This window comes from Pleurodeles waltl, chromosome 4_2, assembly GCF_031143425.1.
Source record: "Pleurodeles waltl isolate 20211129_DDA chromosome 4_2, aPleWal1.hap1.20221129, whole genome shotgun sequence".
Classification (NCBI taxonomy): Eukaryota; Metazoa; Chordata; class Amphibia; order Caudata; family Salamandridae; genus Pleurodeles; species Pleurodeles waltl.
The window spans coordinates 274,589,627-274,608,448 of record NC_090443.1 but is presented as its reverse complement, the minus strand read 5'-3'; the positions used below and the strand labels follow the sequence as shown (position 1 = coordinate 274,608,448).

General features: G+C 47.4%; 1 protein-coding gene across 1 annotated transcript in view; it reads left to right on the top strand.

Moving 5' to 3' along the window:
* LOC138293845 (extracellular calcium-sensing receptor-like) overlaps positions 1–18,822 on the top strand; it is a 224,843-nt gene that overhangs the window by 190,794 nt on the left and 15,227 nt on the right. Inside the window, exon 4 of the mRNA XM_069233155.1 lies at positions 929–1,052. Within this exon, the coding sequence (XP_069089256.1) occupies positions 929–1,052 (124 nt within the window). The remainder of the gene's footprint in view (positions 1–928; positions 1,053–18,822) is intronic.

Here is an 18,822-nt window from a genome sequence, read left to right as displayed (position 1 = left end):
TGATGTTAGGTAAGGATTCTGATTGATGACTTATGATAACATGGACTAATGCTTGGTGAATTTCTCTGCTGAATTTCATGAACTTCATTTCATTGACGCAGTTGACTTTGCTATTGATATGCACCATAACTTTAGAATGTGTTGTAGTTCAAGCTTTGATTAGATAACATTTCTTCCGCTGCTTTGGACAGCCAGTATTGTTTCTGCATGTGTTTCATTTGATTTTGAGATTAATCTACATGATTTTAGCATTGTTAGTATAGGTAAATAAACATTCTAAACTTTTACTAAAGGTGTGGTTATTCATGACTGAAAGGTCATGGTGCGTGATAATTACTGACTCTGTTGATTATTGATTTTATTGATTACTAATGATTATTGATTTTTGTGTATTGATTATTGATTATGTACTGGAGCTATGGTAAGAACATCGGAATTGCAAATCAAAAGGTTCATTGACCTATTTGCGTCCCCTTGTAAGTTTACTTATTAAGGTCAGGTGTGCTTACAGGAAGGAGGTAGTGTTATGGTGTGGGTATAGTGATGCATAACAGAGATAAAAGTACAGTGCCACAAAAATAGAAGTCATATATGGAGGAGCTATGGGCACTATGGAGGCAAACAAACAGTTGTTTGAAACTTTATGGAAGAGGAGGTTAAAGAAAGTATGCTGGAGGTGAGATCTGAAAACATGTTATGGATATGACTGATAGCCAGACCTACACAGGGTAGGTGAACGTAGTGCAGGACATGTGGAAGCATACAATTGGGCTTGTTAACCATGACAGGAAAGCAACTTGAAAGCATAATAAAATATCAGTAATGCAAAGAAGATTTCAACTAAATGCTTTTGTTAATGTATTGCTCTTCCTTCAATTTCATATTGTGCTGCCACTCATGTTTTCATACCGTTTTTTATGCCCCTCAGGTACCTGTCTCTGTCTGCAGCAAAACCTGCCCTACTGGGTATAGAAAGTCTGCATTGGAAGGCCAACCCAGCTGCTGTTTTGACTGCGTCCCATGCTCAGAAGGAGAGATCTCCAACCAGACAGGTAAATGTAATCTATCTAGCTACGTCATGTCTTCTCTCGTCTTGAACTCTCCTGCCATGACTCTGCATGCAATGCACTGGTGTGTGTTGCAGGATCTTGGTAAAAATACCTAAATCATTCAGTTCATAAACAGATAGTACTCCCTAAGGTTCATTCCATTTACTGTCATTGGAAATAAAGCTGTCAGAAGCCTTACACCACTTTCACAAGGGAAGTCACAAAGGACGCCACAGCACCATCAATTATTTAGGGCGTGACTTAAGGAAAGTGGCACTGCAACCAGTGCAGCACGATTTTCCTTTCACCCTTTAGCACCCCCCTAACGCCACAATGTGTGCATCGTATAGAAGATATGGCCCACCACAGCAGCAGTTACGGAAACTAGCGTCAACATTTTTGACGCCAGTTTGGAGCTTTGCAGGACTAGAGTAAAAAATTATGAAGCTAATCCTGCAAAACCCTTTGAGGCCGACTGAATACAATGGTCTGCCTCCTTTTAATGCCTGCTCTGAGCAGGCATTCAAAGTGCCGAAAAAAATGATGCAAAGAAACTCTTTAAGGGAGAAACGCCCCTTTTGCATACATTATGCCTGGCGCAGGCGTAGTGTAGCGCATTGTGCCACTTTTTAAATCTGGCATTGCGATTTTGGCCTTGTTGGGCCATATTAGTGTAAAAAAAAAAATGATGCTAATTTGGAGCAAGGAGGCACTAGGAGCTCTTAAAACAGCCCCATAGTTTTTTAAAAATGTATTTACTTATGAGCAGCATTAACAACATTATTCAAAACAGAAATAGTATAGAAAAATATAATCAATTCATAGTGCATAGAGGAGGTTTATCCTACGTCAACAAGGTTTATCACATTTGGTATGGATAGGTGCCGTTGACTGACTAATCAGTGCAAGGACAGAACGTCATCTTAGCACATGTCTATCTTATCTAGGTAGTTGTGCATGCACAGACACACATATTTTCAGTGTTTATGTGCAATGTTGTTTGGCATCATTTTTGACTTTCATTGAGTATGAGGTGACATTTTAAGACATTTTTAAAGTACTGGATGAAGGGCCTCACAAATGTCTAGAGAGAGTAAGTTCAAGTTGACAAGTCTTAAGAAGACGAATGATGGGAATCTAAATGCAGAACAGGGTGGTTTGGGATATTGTAAAAGCAGTGGCGTGGCTTCGGGGAGGGGTGTTTTGTGTGTGACACCCCCCACTTGAAAGAATTGCTGGCTTGGTAGTTGGGTTTTGGTTCCTGAGTCGAGTCTGCTGTGTCTGGACTGAGCATGTTCCTCATGGAAACTGCCCATCCTGAATCTTGGTAATCTTAACCCTTCAGGCCATTGCTTTTTATGATCTAGTGTTGTCGCGTAGGCTTTCATTATTCTAATGAGACTACTGGATTGGAGCCGCAGAATCGCCTGTGGTGTGGGGGACTGAGTCTAACCCACTACAGGGGACACCTGCCTCCCCAATCCGGGTTTTGCTCCGGCTAATTAGCAGTGCCTCATCTCCACCCAAGAGCAGGGATGATAGGGCAGCTGAGCGCATGACACAATTGACTCCTCAGGGAAATCGTGGTCACTCAGATCACATCTGTTTCTCTCAGTTACATTAGTGTGACGTACACAAGGACAAGCAGAGGCAGTATATGTTTCAATAAGGTTTTAATGAAGCAACTGCATCTTAGGTAATAAAGCATTCACTGCAATAACCAGGACGATAAAGCATGCCAGGATTAAAATTGTGACAAGGAGAGTAAAGCATAAAAATAACTCCACCATTTTGTCACTATAGTCAACAGACTTATTTCTATTTCTACCTAGGCTATATTAGAGCACAGCATGTTAAGCTCTATTTCTGCCCTTCAGGTTCCCTTGGGAAGACATCACCCCCCATACCTCAGTAAAGGCCTGATGTCTGCAAAAGTAGCTGTAGCGAAGCATTCAGCAATCAGCATACAGTTGTGGTCATGTGGCTGGAATCTCCCTCTAAAGTGTATGGGACAAGGAAGTGTTTCTGAGAAAATGTCCCTACGTAAGGATGTGTATGTTTTTATGAATACCAGAGACAAAACTTTACTATGTTTACCGGCAACCTACCTTACTGCAGTCTTGAGAGAAGCACAGAGTGAAAGAAATGTCTTGTTTAAGAATGCAGTGCTGGCTTAGGCAAGGAACAGCTAGATAGAGAGAAATAAAACAAGACCGCAAATGTGGTTATTGTTAAAATAATAAGCGAAGCTGAAAAAACTATATCTAGGGTAAAGCGCACAGCGGCAGGCCTAGTGTGCTAAAATAACGTGCATGGCACTCTAACTAAAATGGCTTCACAACAGTGTGACAGCACAGTTGTCGCCAGACAATTATGTCAAAATCACCAGGAGAGAGGCTTTAGCTCTGCCCCCTTGTAGGAGCCACTAGTACATCTTTTAATTGGGCAAACGTATTATGCTTCCACAAAAAAGTGCCTGATTTCCATGCAGCAGTGATCATTTATCCAGCTGCCTGACTTTGAACTTTCAAAGGAGCACACATAAAATGAAATTAAAATTATTTTTGTATAGCACAGCTACTGCACAAGGGTGTTTAGGCACTTACCGGTACAGAGGTCGAGCAACTGAGACAGTGTGGAATAAGTAGAAGTACTGACAAGGACAGAGGTTAGAAGCTATTGATTAAAAGGCCACATTTTCAGGGCTATCCTAAAAGCACAAAGATTTACACAAGTCTTCACATGAAATGGGAGGGAGTTCAATTTCCTGGCTGTACAGTAGATAAAGCTTCTACCTCCCCAGTAAGCTCTTTGGATCTTGGGAAGAATTGCATTTAGTGCTGAGGAAGACCGCAAGGTTCTAGAAGGCTGATACCAAATACATTTCTCTTTCAAATATTCTGGGCTGTGGCCTGTCAACATCTTAAATGCAATGCAACATGCCTTGAAATCAACATGCTTGCATGTAGGAAACCAATAAAGCCGAGCCATGGGTTGAAAGCCTGTATGGAATTTAGGAATCTTAAGTAGCATGCACTGCAGAATTCTGCAACACTTGTAGTTTGTTAAGAAGTCCTTATTGTAAATTAACATAAAGTGCATTGCAATAGTAGAGCTTTGAAGGCAGTAGAGTGGTAACCACCAGTTTCTGCATACCTTGTGGGATAAAAGGACAAATCTTCCTGAAGATCTTAAGCTCAAACAAAGTTGAGGAAGTCACTGCCTCGATATTTTGTCAAAGGACAATTTGTAGATGATGCCCAGATTTTTAAATGAGGAAACCGGCGAAGGCAGAACACAAAATTCCTAAGGCCACCGTTAGAAATTGGGTCTCAAGTTGGCAGACAGTTTATGCCCTGTCCAAGTAGGGACCCTCACTCTAGCAAGGGTAAGGGAGTCACACACCTAAAATAAACCCTGCTCACCCTCTGGATAGCTTGGCCAAGCAGTTAGGCTTATACTGGAGGCAATGTGTAAAGTATTCATACCCACACACAGTAACACAGTGAAAACACCACAAAATTACTCCACACAAGTTTAGAAAAATAGACAATGTTTATCTGAACAAAACAAGTCCAAAACGAAAAAAACTCAACATACACAAGTCGAGATATCCCTTTTTAAAGTTAAGAGTCTTAATCCATAGAAACCAATGTATGTGTTGTTTTAGCACCTGGTTTGCGTCAAAAATAAAGCTGTAGGAGGGGTGATGCATCAGAAAAGCAAGCAATGGGTTGATTCCTTAATCATAAGAGTAATGGTGTGCCGATTCTTTCCCTGCTGGGTAGGCGATGCATCGATTCTTTTACACGCAGGAGAACGATGCATCAATTTCGGGACACGCAGCCTCGGTTCCTTGTGGTGATGTTGCAGATTTGACACCAAAGGATGGTGTGTGGAAAATCCAGATGCACGGCAATGATGGATCCGTGCTGACGCAGATGAGGTGTCAATTTGGTAGGCACTGCGTCGATTGTTCAGCCTCAACAGCTTGGTCCATTGATTTTTCTTCCTGTTTACCAGCTTTCACTTACATGGGCCCAGGGACTGGATTTGGCACGACTTAGCAAGTCAGGACTCTCAGCAGAACAGTCAATGCACTGGCAGATGAAGTATATGATGTCCCTGAGACTTCACAATAGGAGGCAAGCTCAGTTCAAGCCCTTGAAGATCCTTGGAAAGCTGAACATAGAACGCAAAGTCCAATCCTTTCACTCCCAGGGCAGACGTAGCAGAAGCAGGACAGCACAGCAAAGCAACGGGCAGAGTTGCAGGTCCTCCTCAAGCATCCAGCTCTTCTCCTTGGCAGAATGTCCTACATCAGAAGTTTTCTTAAGTTGTGGGGTCAGCAGTCCAACACTTATACTCATTTCTGCCTTTGAAGTAGGCAAACTTCAAAGGAAAGTATTTGTAGTGCACAAGACCCTGCCACTCCCCGTCCTGGTCCAAGACACACTCTAGGGGATTGTAGACTGCTATGTGTGAGGGCAGGTGCAGTCCTATTCAGGTGCAAGTGTTAGCTTCTCCCTCCACTCTAGCTGAGGAAGACCCATCAAGATATGCAGGACACACCTCAGCCCACTTTGTGTTACTGTCTAGAGTGAATTCACAAACAGCCCAACTGTCAGCCCAACCCAGATGTGTATTGAGCAGCCAGGCAGAGGCACAGAATGGTTAAGCAAGAAAATGCCCACTTTCTAAAAGTGGAATTTTCAAACTTACAATCTAAAAACCAACTTTACCAAAAGATGTATTTTTACACTGTGAGTTCAGAGACCCCAAACTCCATATCGTAATTTGCTCCCAATAGGAAACTGCACGTAAAAGATATTTCAAGACAATACCCATGTTATCCTATGGGAGAGATAGGCCTTGCAATAGTGAAAACTGAATTGAGCAGCATTTCACTATAAGGACATGCACAACACACCAGTACATCTCCTACCTTTTAAATACACTGCGCCCTGCCCATGGGGTTGCCTTGGGCCTACTTAGGGGTGACCTACATGTAGTAAAAGGGAAGGTTTGGGCATGGCAAGTGGGTACATTTGCCAGGTCGAAATGGCAGTACACAGTTGGACACACAGACACTGCAGAGACAGGTCTGAGACATTTTTACAGGGCTACTCATGTGGGTGTCACAATCAGTGCTGCAGGTACACTAGAAGCATTTGATTTACAGGCTCTGGGCACACATAGTGCACTTTACTAGAGACATGCTAGTAAATCAAATGTGTCAGTCGTGGAGAAACCAATCGCCAATACAATTTAAACAGTGAGGACTTGCCCTTTAACCCTGGTCAGCAGTGGTAAAGTGCCCAGAGTCCTAAAGCCAGCAGGTGGTGAGAAGCAAAAAGTACAGGGGAAACTACGCCAAGAGCTGAGAGGTCGAACAGCCACCAAGAAAGGCACCAAAAAGGACTATTGCCCAACAAGAGCACTTCAGTTTTGTCGGAATTTAATTTTAAGCAATTGTTGGACATCCAGTTGCTAATTTTCCGCATGCAGCTGTAAAAGCTGCTTGCTGTATTTTATGGATTATCAGCCATAGGTAATATTATCTGAGTGTCATCTGCATAACTGAGGACTGAAAATCCAAGCATTTTATTCAACTTGGCCAGGGGGGTAACATAAAGATTAAAGAACATAGGGCTCAAAGAAGAGCCCTACAAGACCCCACATCAAAGCGAAAAAGTGCTGGAGGAAAAATCTTCCAGAGCCACAAATTGCTGTCTCTTAGAAAGAAAGAAATTTAAAACAACCAGACCAGAATTCCTAATGCCTAGAAAATATAGCTAGTCAATCAATATGTCCTGATTGGCTGTATCAAAGGCAGCTGAGGGATCCATCAGCATCAAGACTGCTCTTGATCTTGAGTCCAAAGTAGTCTGCAGCTCTTCTGAAGCCACTATCAAAGCTGAATCCATGCTCTGTTCAGCCTTAAAGCCAAATTGTGAATGGTCCAACAAATGATTAGATTCAAGACCTGCCGTTCTTTATTAAGTGTCTCCTCTATGATCTTATCAGGAAAGAACAGGCAAAATATTGGCCGATAATTGTTTGTGTTTATATGGGGCAGACTTAGGCCCTCATTACAACCCTGGCGGTCGGTGATAAAGCAGTGGTAATACTGCCAACAGGCCGGCGGTAAAAAAATGGAATCACGACCATGGCGGAAACCGCCAACACAGACAGCCACTTTAACATTCCGACCGCCATGGTAACCGCCAACAGACTGGCGGAAGACAATGTACCGCCCACACTATTACAAGGTACCAATCCTCCAGCTTTTCCGGGGCGGTACCAATGCCATCAAAAGCATAGCGGAAACAGTACTTGGAACAGAAACCACTCACCTCACGACACCCAACGAGGAACCAGGACACCATGGGGCCCAAGTTACAGGTCCTGCCATGTAAGAAGCATCATCTACTAGAAGCATCAAAGAAGGCGGCGACGACCGCAGTGAGTACTGCACCTAGTACACAGGGGAGGGGGGAGGAAAAAGAGAGTGACACACACACACGCAATAAGCAACACCCCCACCCTCCCCCACAACACATACACACAAAACATCCAGTTACATCACAGTTACACTCCGACACCCCCTGGAAGAACGCAAGGACCAATTGACATGATTGTAACGAGTGTAATATTTGAAAATTCAAATAGGCCAAGATAACTTTAAATGATCAGTATATATAAATATTTACAGCAAGTACACAAGTCCGTATACTGTCCCATTAAATGTCCGTGAACCAATGGTCCCAAAAAGCATGGACGAGGCCCACACATGACACCTGCCTCAAAACGGAGAGAACACTGCAGGGGCATCAGTTCGGAAAAAACACAGGCCCCTCAGGGGGAAGGGGAGGAGGGCACCTCAGCCGCATGATGGGACGACGCCACTGCTCCTCGAGGGGGCTCCATGCCCACTGCTTGGTCCTGGGAGTACAAAGCCACAGTATCACAAGTGGGTGGTTTGCCCACTGCTTGGTCCTGGGGAGTGCAAAGCCACTGTCTTTCAAGTGGGTGGTTTGCCCACTGCTTGGTCCTGGGGAGTACAGAGCCACAGTCTCTCAAGTGAGTGGTTTGCCCACTGCTTGGTCCTGGGGAGTACAAAGCCACAGTCTCTCAAGTGAGTGGTTTTCCCACTAGTTCTGGAGGGAGCTTTGTGCCCAGAGTGCTTCATCCTGCCAAGGACAGGGGTAGTGGATGTATCTCTCCACTGGTTCTGGAGGAGGCTTTGTGCCCAGAGTGCTTCATCCTGCCAAGGACTGGATGAGTGGATGCTGTTCTCCACTGGTTCTGGAGGGGGCTTTGTGCCCAGAATGCTTCATCCTGCCAAGGACTGAGGTAGTGGATGTGATACTCCACTGGTTCTGGAGGGGGCTTTTTGCCCAGAGTGCTTCATCCTGCCAAGGACTGGGGTAGTGGATGTATCTCTCCACTGGTTCTGGAGGGGGCTCTGTGCCCAGTGATGCTGCACTTGGGGTGTGGCAGTTCCCATTCCCTCACCTGGGTGTCTGAGCCATGAGATTTGCAGGGAACAAGTAGCGTGATACTCCATGGAGGCAGAGCCACACTCCACCCTGCAGCGACTTAGCCTGCCAACTGCTGGTAGTGCCAGTGCTGGTTGTGGTGCCTCATGTAGTGTATGCAGGGTCCAGGACGTCTCCTGCAGCCTCGGACGGCTGCCCACTGGGGATGATGCTGATGTCCGCTGCAGTGGCACTGCATGGGCACGTTGCGGGGCAGGTGGCGGTGTCTGCGGCGTTGTTTGCGGTGGAGATGCTGCCGGTGATGCAGGTGACTGCACTTGTGGAGGGAGACACCAGGCCATCTCCTGCAGTCTCGGAAGGGTGCCCACTGGGGATGATGCTGGTGACTGTAGTAGAGGCAGCAGACGTGCAGGTGGCGGTGCAGGTAGCGGTCATTGCGGCGGTGGCCACTGCCGTACAGGTTGCTGGTCTGTCTTGCAGAAGGGGTGGCACCAGTCCTTCACCCGGAGGCTCCATGCCCTGAGCTGACTTCCCTTTGCCCTTGTGTCCCTTCCCCACCTTGGAAGTTGCGGCTGGGACCTTGGCACTGTCCTCTTTGGTTCTAGAAAAGGCCTTGCTGGGTGGTTGGTGCGGCCTTTCTCTTTGGCATGTGGGCCCCTTCTTTACCTTGGCAGGTGGCAGAATAGGGTGGTCCTTGGCCTCACCAGGTGGCACACTGGCAGCCCTGATGGGTGCAGCATTCGATGTTCCGGACTTGCAGGGACCAACACTGGACAATGATTTTGTGGCTGAGGTGCTGGGCTGGGATCTGGACATCCTGGCCCTAGGGGAAGGACAGGGGGGAGGTGTAGGGAAGAGGTCAATGGAAGCTAGGGAAAGATTTTTTGACACACCAGGACGGGAAGATGGAGGGGGTTTGGGAGTGGAGGAAGAGGTAGTGGTTGTAGGAGGTGTACGTCTGCTGAGTTTGGGTGAAGGTGCATGGGCTGGAGGCTGTTGTGAGGTGGATGGCTGTTGAGTGGGTGTGTGCTTGCGTTTGTGTACTTTGGGAGGAGGGCTCACAGACCCACTGGGAGAGGACACAGGGGACGTGTGCATGGTGGTGGGGGTGGTGATTGCACGTGAGCGGTGTGTGGTGATGGGCGTGCTGGTGATGTAGGAAGTGGATGAGGATGCAGTGCATGCAGGTGTGAGTGGAGATGAGACAGGTAGGGAGGTGGAGGACGTGGAGGAAGGGGACACAGTGGAGGCAGTGGATGTTGGTGTGTCTGCATGGGTATGGTGCTTGTGTGAATGCCTGTGGGATGTGTGGTGTTTATGTTTGCCTGAGCCACATTTGTGTGTTGATGAGTGTGCATGCTGGTCTGATGGTGTGCTTGGGATAGGCTGAGATAGAGGGGATTGGGTCGGGGTAGTGGAGGTTGGAGGGGGAGGCTGGACACAGGGACAATGGCTGCCATCAGTGCTGAGGCCAGAGCCTGAAATGCTCTCTGTTGGGCTGCCACGCCAGAATGAATGCCCTCCAGGTATGCATTTGTTTGTTGCAAATGCCTCTCGACACCCTGGATGGCATTCAGAATGGTTGACTGCCCAACAGTGAGGGATCTCAGGAGGTCAATAGCCTCCTCACTGAGGGCAGCAGGGCTGACTGCAGCAGGGCCTGAGGTGCCTGGGGCATAGGAGATGCCCACCCTCCTGGGTGAGCGGCCACGGGACACGGGACACACGCTGAGGGGCTGCTGGGAGGGCAGTGCTTATGGGGGGGTGGCGGCTGTACCTGTTGATGCGGGGGGCATAGAGGGGCCTGCCACCGCAAGGGAGCTCCCATCAGAGGAGGAGTTGCTGTCGCTGGTGTCCCCTCCTGTCCCCGTCGTGGAGCTCCCCTCGCCCTCTGTTCCACTGGTGCCTTCATACTCCGTACATTCACCCTCCTGGGCCATGTGGGTTGCAGCTCCCTCCTGCTCCGGTGCCACTGCTCCACCGCCAGATGATGCTAATGCACACAAGGACAGGGTGACAAAACAAAAAGTGGGGGGGAGACAGAGGAGACACATGGTCAATGCCAGCAACAACGCCACCGTTGGCGGACACAACACACAGGGAGCAGCCCTATGCACTAGGCCATGCACTAACAGTTGTTAGGAAAATCACCTGCCTATGGGGGACGATGCCTAAGGCCATTTGCTGCATACCTGGAACCCACAGGAGCCTGACTAGGTGTAGAATGCCACTACCACTATTGGGGTTTTGAGTGCCACAGAGCCTGCATAACAAGGGACCTACCCTACCAAGTTCGCCCTGGCCTAGGGGAACCCACAGCCCACTTCCCGCAGCCAGACACCTTGTAAAGAGTGCAGAGTCAGCTGAATGAGACTGTACTCACCCCCTTGTGGCTGCTGTGATGCCCTTAAGCACCTATCCAACTCCGGATATGCCACCGCCAGGATCCAGAACATCAGGGGGTCATGGTGCGACAGGCACCCCCTTCTACGTTGGGAGGCCATCCCCAGCTGGGCCTCCACCGTCTTCTTGCTCCAGCGGCGCAGGTCCTCCCATCTCTTGTGCCTGTGGGTGCTCCGTCTATGATAGACCCCCAGGGTCCGCACTTCCTTAGCGATGGCACGGCAAATACCCTTCTTCTGGTGGGCGCTGACCTACAGGAAAGGTAAAGTAAGAATGGATTTTACTCCCCCGTCTGGTTCTTCTTACTCATTGGCCACAACTTCCCAACCAAGCTCTGAAACACATTCAGTGACCATCCTCACATGCAGGCCACAGCCCCCCCCCCCAAGTATCTTCCATCCATGCCACTCCACAAATTAATGTCCCATCCACCATGCACACAGTGTACTCACCTGTTTGTCTGGAGGACCGTAGAGTAGCATGTACTGGGGGAGGACCCCATCCACCAGGTTGTCCAACTCCTCCGCGGTGAAGGCAGGGGCCCTTTCCCCAGACACTGAAGCCATTGTCGCTTCCAGACTCAGGCCACAGTAGCACTTGCAGTGTAGATCCTCTCCTGTTGAAGGTCAGGTATCAAGTGAGTGAAGAGATAGAAAATGGCAGTCATGTCTGCGGCAGTGAGTACCGTCACCGCCGGCATACATCGTCATTGTCTCCTGGAACCCATAGGGCCCAATGATAACCAATGCTGAATTGCGCAGCAGTCTTCATCTGCCTACTGCGATGCTGTACAGCGGCTACGTAGTTATCTCATTTCTCCTTGTCCCTCCTTACAGGTCAGGCAGCCGCCATTTCAGGGGGGCACATGGCAGGGTACCCAACTGCCTCACAGCACTTTTGGGAAGGAATACGTACAGACAGTGCCACACACCGATTAAATCACAATAGTGCAAAACACCCTTGTGCAACCTATGTGGTATATGAATCTCTGCTCACCTTTCTCCTCCATAGGGCATATCCGCTGGGGCAGATGATGAGATGGCATCATCCTCCGGTGTACAGACCCCTGGTGGACCTGTCGACAAAGGAAGACAAACACATCATTATCACCTACAGGCTTGATCGAGCCACAATCCATGAAGTGTGTGCCCAGTTGGAGCCAGACCTGATGTCAACTATCCGCCATTCCACAGGAATCCCCCTTCTAGTGCAGGTCTTGTTAGTGCTCCATTTCCTGGCCAGTGGTTCCTTTCAAACAACAGTGGGCATGGCATCAGGGATGTCTCAGCGAATGTTCTCTAACGTGTTGTCCAGAGTGTTGTCTGCCCTGCTGAAACACATGCGCAGCTACATCGTTTTCCCCCAGGTGGAGGATTTGCCCACAGTGAAGGGTGACTTCTATTCCCTGGGACATATCCCCAACATGATTGGTACCATTGATGGTACACCTGTGGCATTTGTCCCACCCCGCAGGGATGAACAGGTGTACAGAAACCGCAAAAGCTACCATTCCATGAATGTGCAGATGGTGTGTTTGGCAGACCAGTACATCTCCCATGTGAATGCCAACTAACCTGGCTCAGTGCATGACGCTTACTTTTTGAGGAATAGCAGCATCCCTTATGTGATGGGCCAACTCCAGAGGCACCGTGTGTGGCTAATAGGTGAGCCCAAGGTCCCCACACAGTTTGAATAGGTGTCTGGGTATGGGAGAGTCCCTAAGGGTTTGTGTATGTCTAACAGATAACCCTCAATATTTGCAGGTGACTCTGGTTACCCCAACTTGTCATGGCTACTGACCCCAGTGAGGAATCCCAGGACAAGGGCAGAGGAACGCTTCAATGAGGCACATTGGAGTACAAGGAGGATCATTGAAAGGACCTTCGGCCTCCTGAAGGCCAAGTTCTGGTGCCTCCATCTGACAGGTGGCTCCCTATACTACTCACCGAAGAAGGTATGCCAGATCATCGTGGCATGCTGTATGTTGCACAACCTGGCATTGCGATGCCAGGTGCCTTTTCTGCAGGACGATTGGCCTGATGTTGGTCTTGTGGCAGCTGTGGAGCCTGTGGACAGTGAAGAAGAGGAGGCAGAAGAAGAAGATATTGACAACCGAAACAACATCATCATGCAATACTTCCAGTGAGACACAGATAAGAGACTGGCACTGCTCCTCTCATATCAGACTACTGTAGGACATTGCATGATTCTGCCTTTTTACCTCTGTGTATGGACCCTGACAGTTCACTTTGCCTCTCCTTTTCACAGATCTCGGTACCACATTCTGCCTTCTGCTATGTTTACTGCTGCCCAACAAATGTCTGACTTTGGTATGTGCAAATGAACATTGACATTGATATTTGTTATAGAGGTTGTAATAACACAATTGTGAAAGTACAGACTGACTCCAGATTGTTTTGTGACTCAAGAGTGTTTATTGAAGTGCTAATCAGTGGAGGGGTAAGTGCAATGGGCTGGGGTGATGGTGGAGGAATGTCCATGGGAGTCCAGTCTCTTTGTATCACTGGTGCATTGTCCAAGGGGACATAGGAAGTGGAGCAATGGCAGTTCAAGGTGGTCAGGGTGACATAGTGGGACTTGAAGGCTAACAATCAGGAGAGTCTCATTTCCTGGCTGGGGTCTTGGCAAGGTTCTCTGTCTTGTGCCTGGATCGCAGGCACCGTTTGCGGGGTGGTTCTCCTTCTGCCGAGGGTGGGGTGCTGGTGGCCTGTTGGTCCTTTGGCGGGACCTCCTGTCCACTAGTGCCGGGGGACGTGGAGGGCTGTTCATCATTCGGGCTGGTGTCAGGGGCCCAGTGGTGTGCCAGTGTCTCCCTCATGGTGTTGGCCATGTCTGCCAGCATCCCTGCAATGGTGAACAGGGTGGTGTTAATGGACTTCAAGACCTCCCTGATCCCCAGGTACTGTTCCTCCTGCAGCCGCTGGGTCTCCTGAAACTTGGCCAGTACCATGCCCATGGTCTCCTGGGAAAGATGGTATGCTCTCATGATGTTGGAGAGTGCCTCATGGAGAGTGGGTTCCAAAGGCCTTTCCTCCCACTGTTGCACAGCAGTCCTCCCAGTTTCCCTGTTGTCATGTGCCTCTGTCCCCTGAACCTTGTGCCCACTGACCCCAGGTCCCTGATTGTCTTGGGTTCATGGGGCTGCCTGGGGTCCCTGTAGTGGTGGACACACTGCTGATTGGCGTGTCCTGGGGACAGTGGCATGGGCCCGCCGGGTGGGTGCTGTGGTGGTGTTTCCTGAGGGGGGAGGTTCAGTGGTGGGCCTGATGGGACGGGCTGGTCATCTTGATCCAGGCATGCAGAGCTGCTGTTGTCACTGTGGGCCTCTTCTGTGGGGGGACTGGTTATGGCTGGCACCTCCTGTCTGGTGACGTTGGGTAGGGGTCCTGTTGGGGTGTAAATGAATAGTTATTGTATCTGTGTGTGGCATCCTGTGCAATGTGTGAGTTTCCCTCTACTCCTGTGCTTGCAATATTGCTTTGGCCCTTGTGTGAGTGGTGATTATGTGGCCTGGGTGAGTCTCTCTACTGGACATGCTTTGGTGATGGGTGTCCATGCAGGTCTGTAATGGGTGCCCATGTATTGGTGTTGCATGCAGGGCTTGGTATTGGGATGTGTGGGTTGTGCTAGTGGGGTATCTGTGAGGTGTTGGGGAGATGGGTGTGAGGGTAGGGGTAGGAGTTTGTGCTGGCATGCAGTTAGGGTGAGGGTGATATAGTAGTAAAGATTTGCCTTACCAGAGTCCAGTCCTCCTGCTACTCCTGCGAGGCCCTCAGGATGCATGATCGCCAAGACTTGCTCCTCTCATGTTGTTAGTTGTGGGGGAGGAGGTGGGGGTCCACTGCCAGTCCTCTGTACGGCTACCTGGTGTCTGGATACCACGTAACGCACCTTCCCATGTAGGTTGTTCCACCTCTTCCTGATGTCATCCCGGGTTCTGGGGTGCTGTCCCACTGCATTGACCCTGTTGACAATTCTCCGCCATAGCTCCATCTTCCTTGCAGTGGATGTCTGCTGCACCTGTGATCCGAATAGCTTTGGCTCTACCCGGATGATTTCCTCCACCATGACCCTGAGCTCCTCCTCAGAAAACCTGAGGTGTCTTTGAGGTGCCATAATGTGGTGTGGGTGATATGTGAGGTGATGTTGGTTGTGCTGTGTGATGTGTTGTGTTGGGATGTGTTCTTTGAGGTGCGTGGATGTTGTATGAGTGATGGTGTTGTGTGCCTGTGGATGCTGGTGTTGTGCTTGCTATTCTCTCTCTCTCTGCTTTTTCAAAAAATTTCGTTGTAAGGGGCTGTGGGTAATTTGGGTGTGTGTTTTATAGTGGTGTGACTGTGTGGGCGTGGTGTGTGTATGTGTATAAGGTGTGTGTATTTGGAGTTGTCCAACGTGGTTGTGTTTTGTAAATGTGTGTGTATTTTGAGCGCGGCCGTGTGTACCGACAATGGATTACCACAGTTGAAAGACCGCTGCGTTGATTCATGGGTCGTGATAGTGTGGGCGTATTCCTGTTGACATGACGGTATAGGTTTTGCTATTGCCAGTTTATCACTGACCTTTGGTGTGGCGGACTTGTGTGGGTGTCTGTATTGTGGCGGTTTACGAGATGTGGGTCATAATACCTGTAGCGGATTTCCACCGCGGCCACGTTATGTTGGCGGCCGTCAGCACGGCGGTAAGCGGTATTTACCGCCAGGGTTGTAATGAGGGCCTTAGTTTTTTAAGATTAAGTAGAGGAAGAACAGATGCTACTTTCAAAGTCTTTGGAAAGTAGCCTTGACTGATCATCTTGTTGTAGATGATCGTCAATTGATTGGCTAAAACATTGAAAGCCAGCTGCGTAAATCTTGGGTGGGCAGGGGTCCTGAGGAGAGCCTGATGATAGCAAAGTTTCAAGGACATACTCAGCTGGAAGGAATGAAAAAGATGAGAGAATTACGAAATCCAAACTGATATTGCCTTTTATGTGTTCAGACAGTGCTCACGGGAAGGAACAGGGGCGGGGCAGCGCAGACATGGGGAGGCACGATGACAAAAAAAAAAAATATGTACTTTTGGCACCGAGCCTCACAGCTTCGATCCACTCCTTGACAGCAGGCTCAGGCTCCAAGCCTGCCCTGCTGCATCCAATCCTCACACTGCTTTTATGCTGCTGGCAGCATGAAAGCAGCATGAGGATTAGACGAAGTGCCCAGCCAGGGCACTCTGAGGCAGAGTGGAAGTCTTAGCCTGCTGTCTCCAAACCACCAACGCAGTGCCCGTGTTGCCAGGTTCGAGAGAGGACAGTGTGCATGTATGTTTGGCCAGCCCAAAACGGCCTGACAAGGACACATAAAAGGATGCAATGGAAGTCCTAAATCTGCCTTTCTTCTTTCACTAATGCCGAATATTATATACGTTTCTAGATGGCTTTTGTCAAACTGTAAACTGAAAATTTCAGTTTTAAAGAGTATCCTAAATTGAAGGTAATTGAGTTTAGATCATAACCAAGGGATTCCCAAATTTGTAGACCAGGTCTCCTGAGGTGTTCTTCAATATTTTAGTCTTGAAGCCTGAGTTATAGTTACCTTATGGCACAAGTTGTAGTTACTTGAAATAACTCCAACTATAACTGTAGTATAACTATAACTGGATTTCTATGGTTTTGTGCACATAGATTCCGTTCCTAACTATAATGTCCCTGTAACCTTTGTTTTTTTTAATGAATGTGTGTGTGTGAGTGTGTGTGTGTATAAATATAAGAGTAATACATCTATACTCTGTGTGATTGTATATTCTCTATATTTTGGTCCTCGATATCTTTGATAATTTACACACAATATTAATTATCGTAGCACAATATTTTTGAAACAATGTTTTGAAATACAGCTGTAATGCTCCTATCTTCCCACCACCCTAATGGCCTGATATAGAGTTTGGTAGATGGCAAACCCTGTTATAAATATGACAGAAATCCTGTTTGCCTTATTACAAGTGCATTATATCCTATGCCACTTGCAATAAGGTGGACAGGATATCCATCTCATTTGTGTTGGACTACCCACCTGCTAAACTCTAAACCAGACTCCTCGTTTCTCTACCCTTGTGTACATTACTGTATCCTGGAAGTATAGCCTTTTCAAAAATGGTGCATGAATCTCTTTTAATTAGGTCTTGGTAAGTGTAAGAATATGGTATCCTCATTCAAATGTCAGTTCCCGTATATTCGAGGCCTGCCTGCCTTTTGTCATACTGCGTGTTTCAGAGGTTGAATTACATAAGGTTTTAAGACTGGTTTTAGGTTCAGATGGGGTTTAGGAAACTTTGGCTAGTGTTGTTTCAAATTGTAGTCAGAATGAGCTGGGAGCTTGAATCTGAAGGGTGTTGTTTGAAGCCTTTTTTTAGGCTGGAATCAGATTTAGCTTTCACCTTGAGGTATACCTTGCAGAAAGATTAGAATCTCTTGGAAGTTGGTATTTGGATGGGGCAACATAGAAGCACTGATCAGGATTTTGTAGACAATATTGTTTCAGGCAAGTCTTTGTGATAATTTGGGCCTGGGAGGCATTGGGGGTTTACAGTAATGAAGAGCAATAACAGAGTATTTGATCTGGTCCATCCTTTACAGTGTTGCCTTAAACAGTCTCATATGTCTGTGGTTAGCTTGGATAGCACCATTTCTTGCTTCCTGTCCTATAGACACAAATTCAATTTCTTATCGTTGTCTTGATTAGTAATGCAGTGATACCGACGATATCCAGAACAGTACAGTAGTGACATGAAAGGGTATTGTAGCCAACCCTTTATCCTGTTACAGGGAGACATTTACTTGGGAAAGCCTGAGCCACTGGTTGCAAAATCCTTACATCCAATGAAACAGTGGCGGTTGGTGACATTTGAAAGTGGTGGAGTGTAAAAGTTGAAGCTGAGTGCATAGTGGCGAGTGAGCGTAGAGATCGAGCCTGATTGGCATAAGGGGTGTTCAAAGGGGTTCTCACCCTGAGAAATGTTTGAAAAAGAGTGGGTAAATGGTGCACTTTCAAGCAAATTTGAGAAAGCAAGAAGGTTAACAAAGCATTGTGAAAGTGTAGCTATGACATCAATAAAGAGATTTCTAATGATAATAATGTAGGCAGCTGTTTACTTAGCATAGCCGCATAATTTCATAACAGACTTTGAGAAAACAATTCTAAGTACCTCACAAATTTCTTTATTTATTGATATACCTTTAGAAATTAACCTACTGAGTAAATATAAGCTGTTGTGATTTGTTTGACTGGACACAGTGGGACAACAAGGTATAAACATTAAAAGGTAGTAGGACACCCTGCAAGGCACTGCATGTCTCTTTGAGAGCAACCAACCATAAAGTAAACATTGGACAGCAAAGTAATGTCTCCTTCCTCACAGAATCAGTGGCAGCACCGAACATATGTCATTGATCTAAAAACAGCTTTTAATTCAGTCGACAGATCCCTTTTCTGCACAACTCTGACATTGCCAATTTGCATGAGACAATGTAAACAAGGCATAATAAATGGTGAACGTGGTTATATGCATGTCAGATGCCCCTCAATGCGCTGTGGCTGTTGCACTATTTCAGCCCACCTGTTGCGCTATATTATGTACACAGTAAAAGGACAACTTTGAGTACAACTCACAACTCTCACTGGAATATTGCAAAAGAACATAATGGAAATGGTTTGGGGGGACCCTGCACAACTGAGATAAGTGTTTATTTGAAAAATCAGCCTGCTTGTTGTGTGTCCCACCCAGGGTCAGTTCTTGGACTGCTTGAAAGCTGGCTGACACGCCCACGCCAACAGGAGGGATGAACAGTGGTTCAAGATATTGACATTACCTGC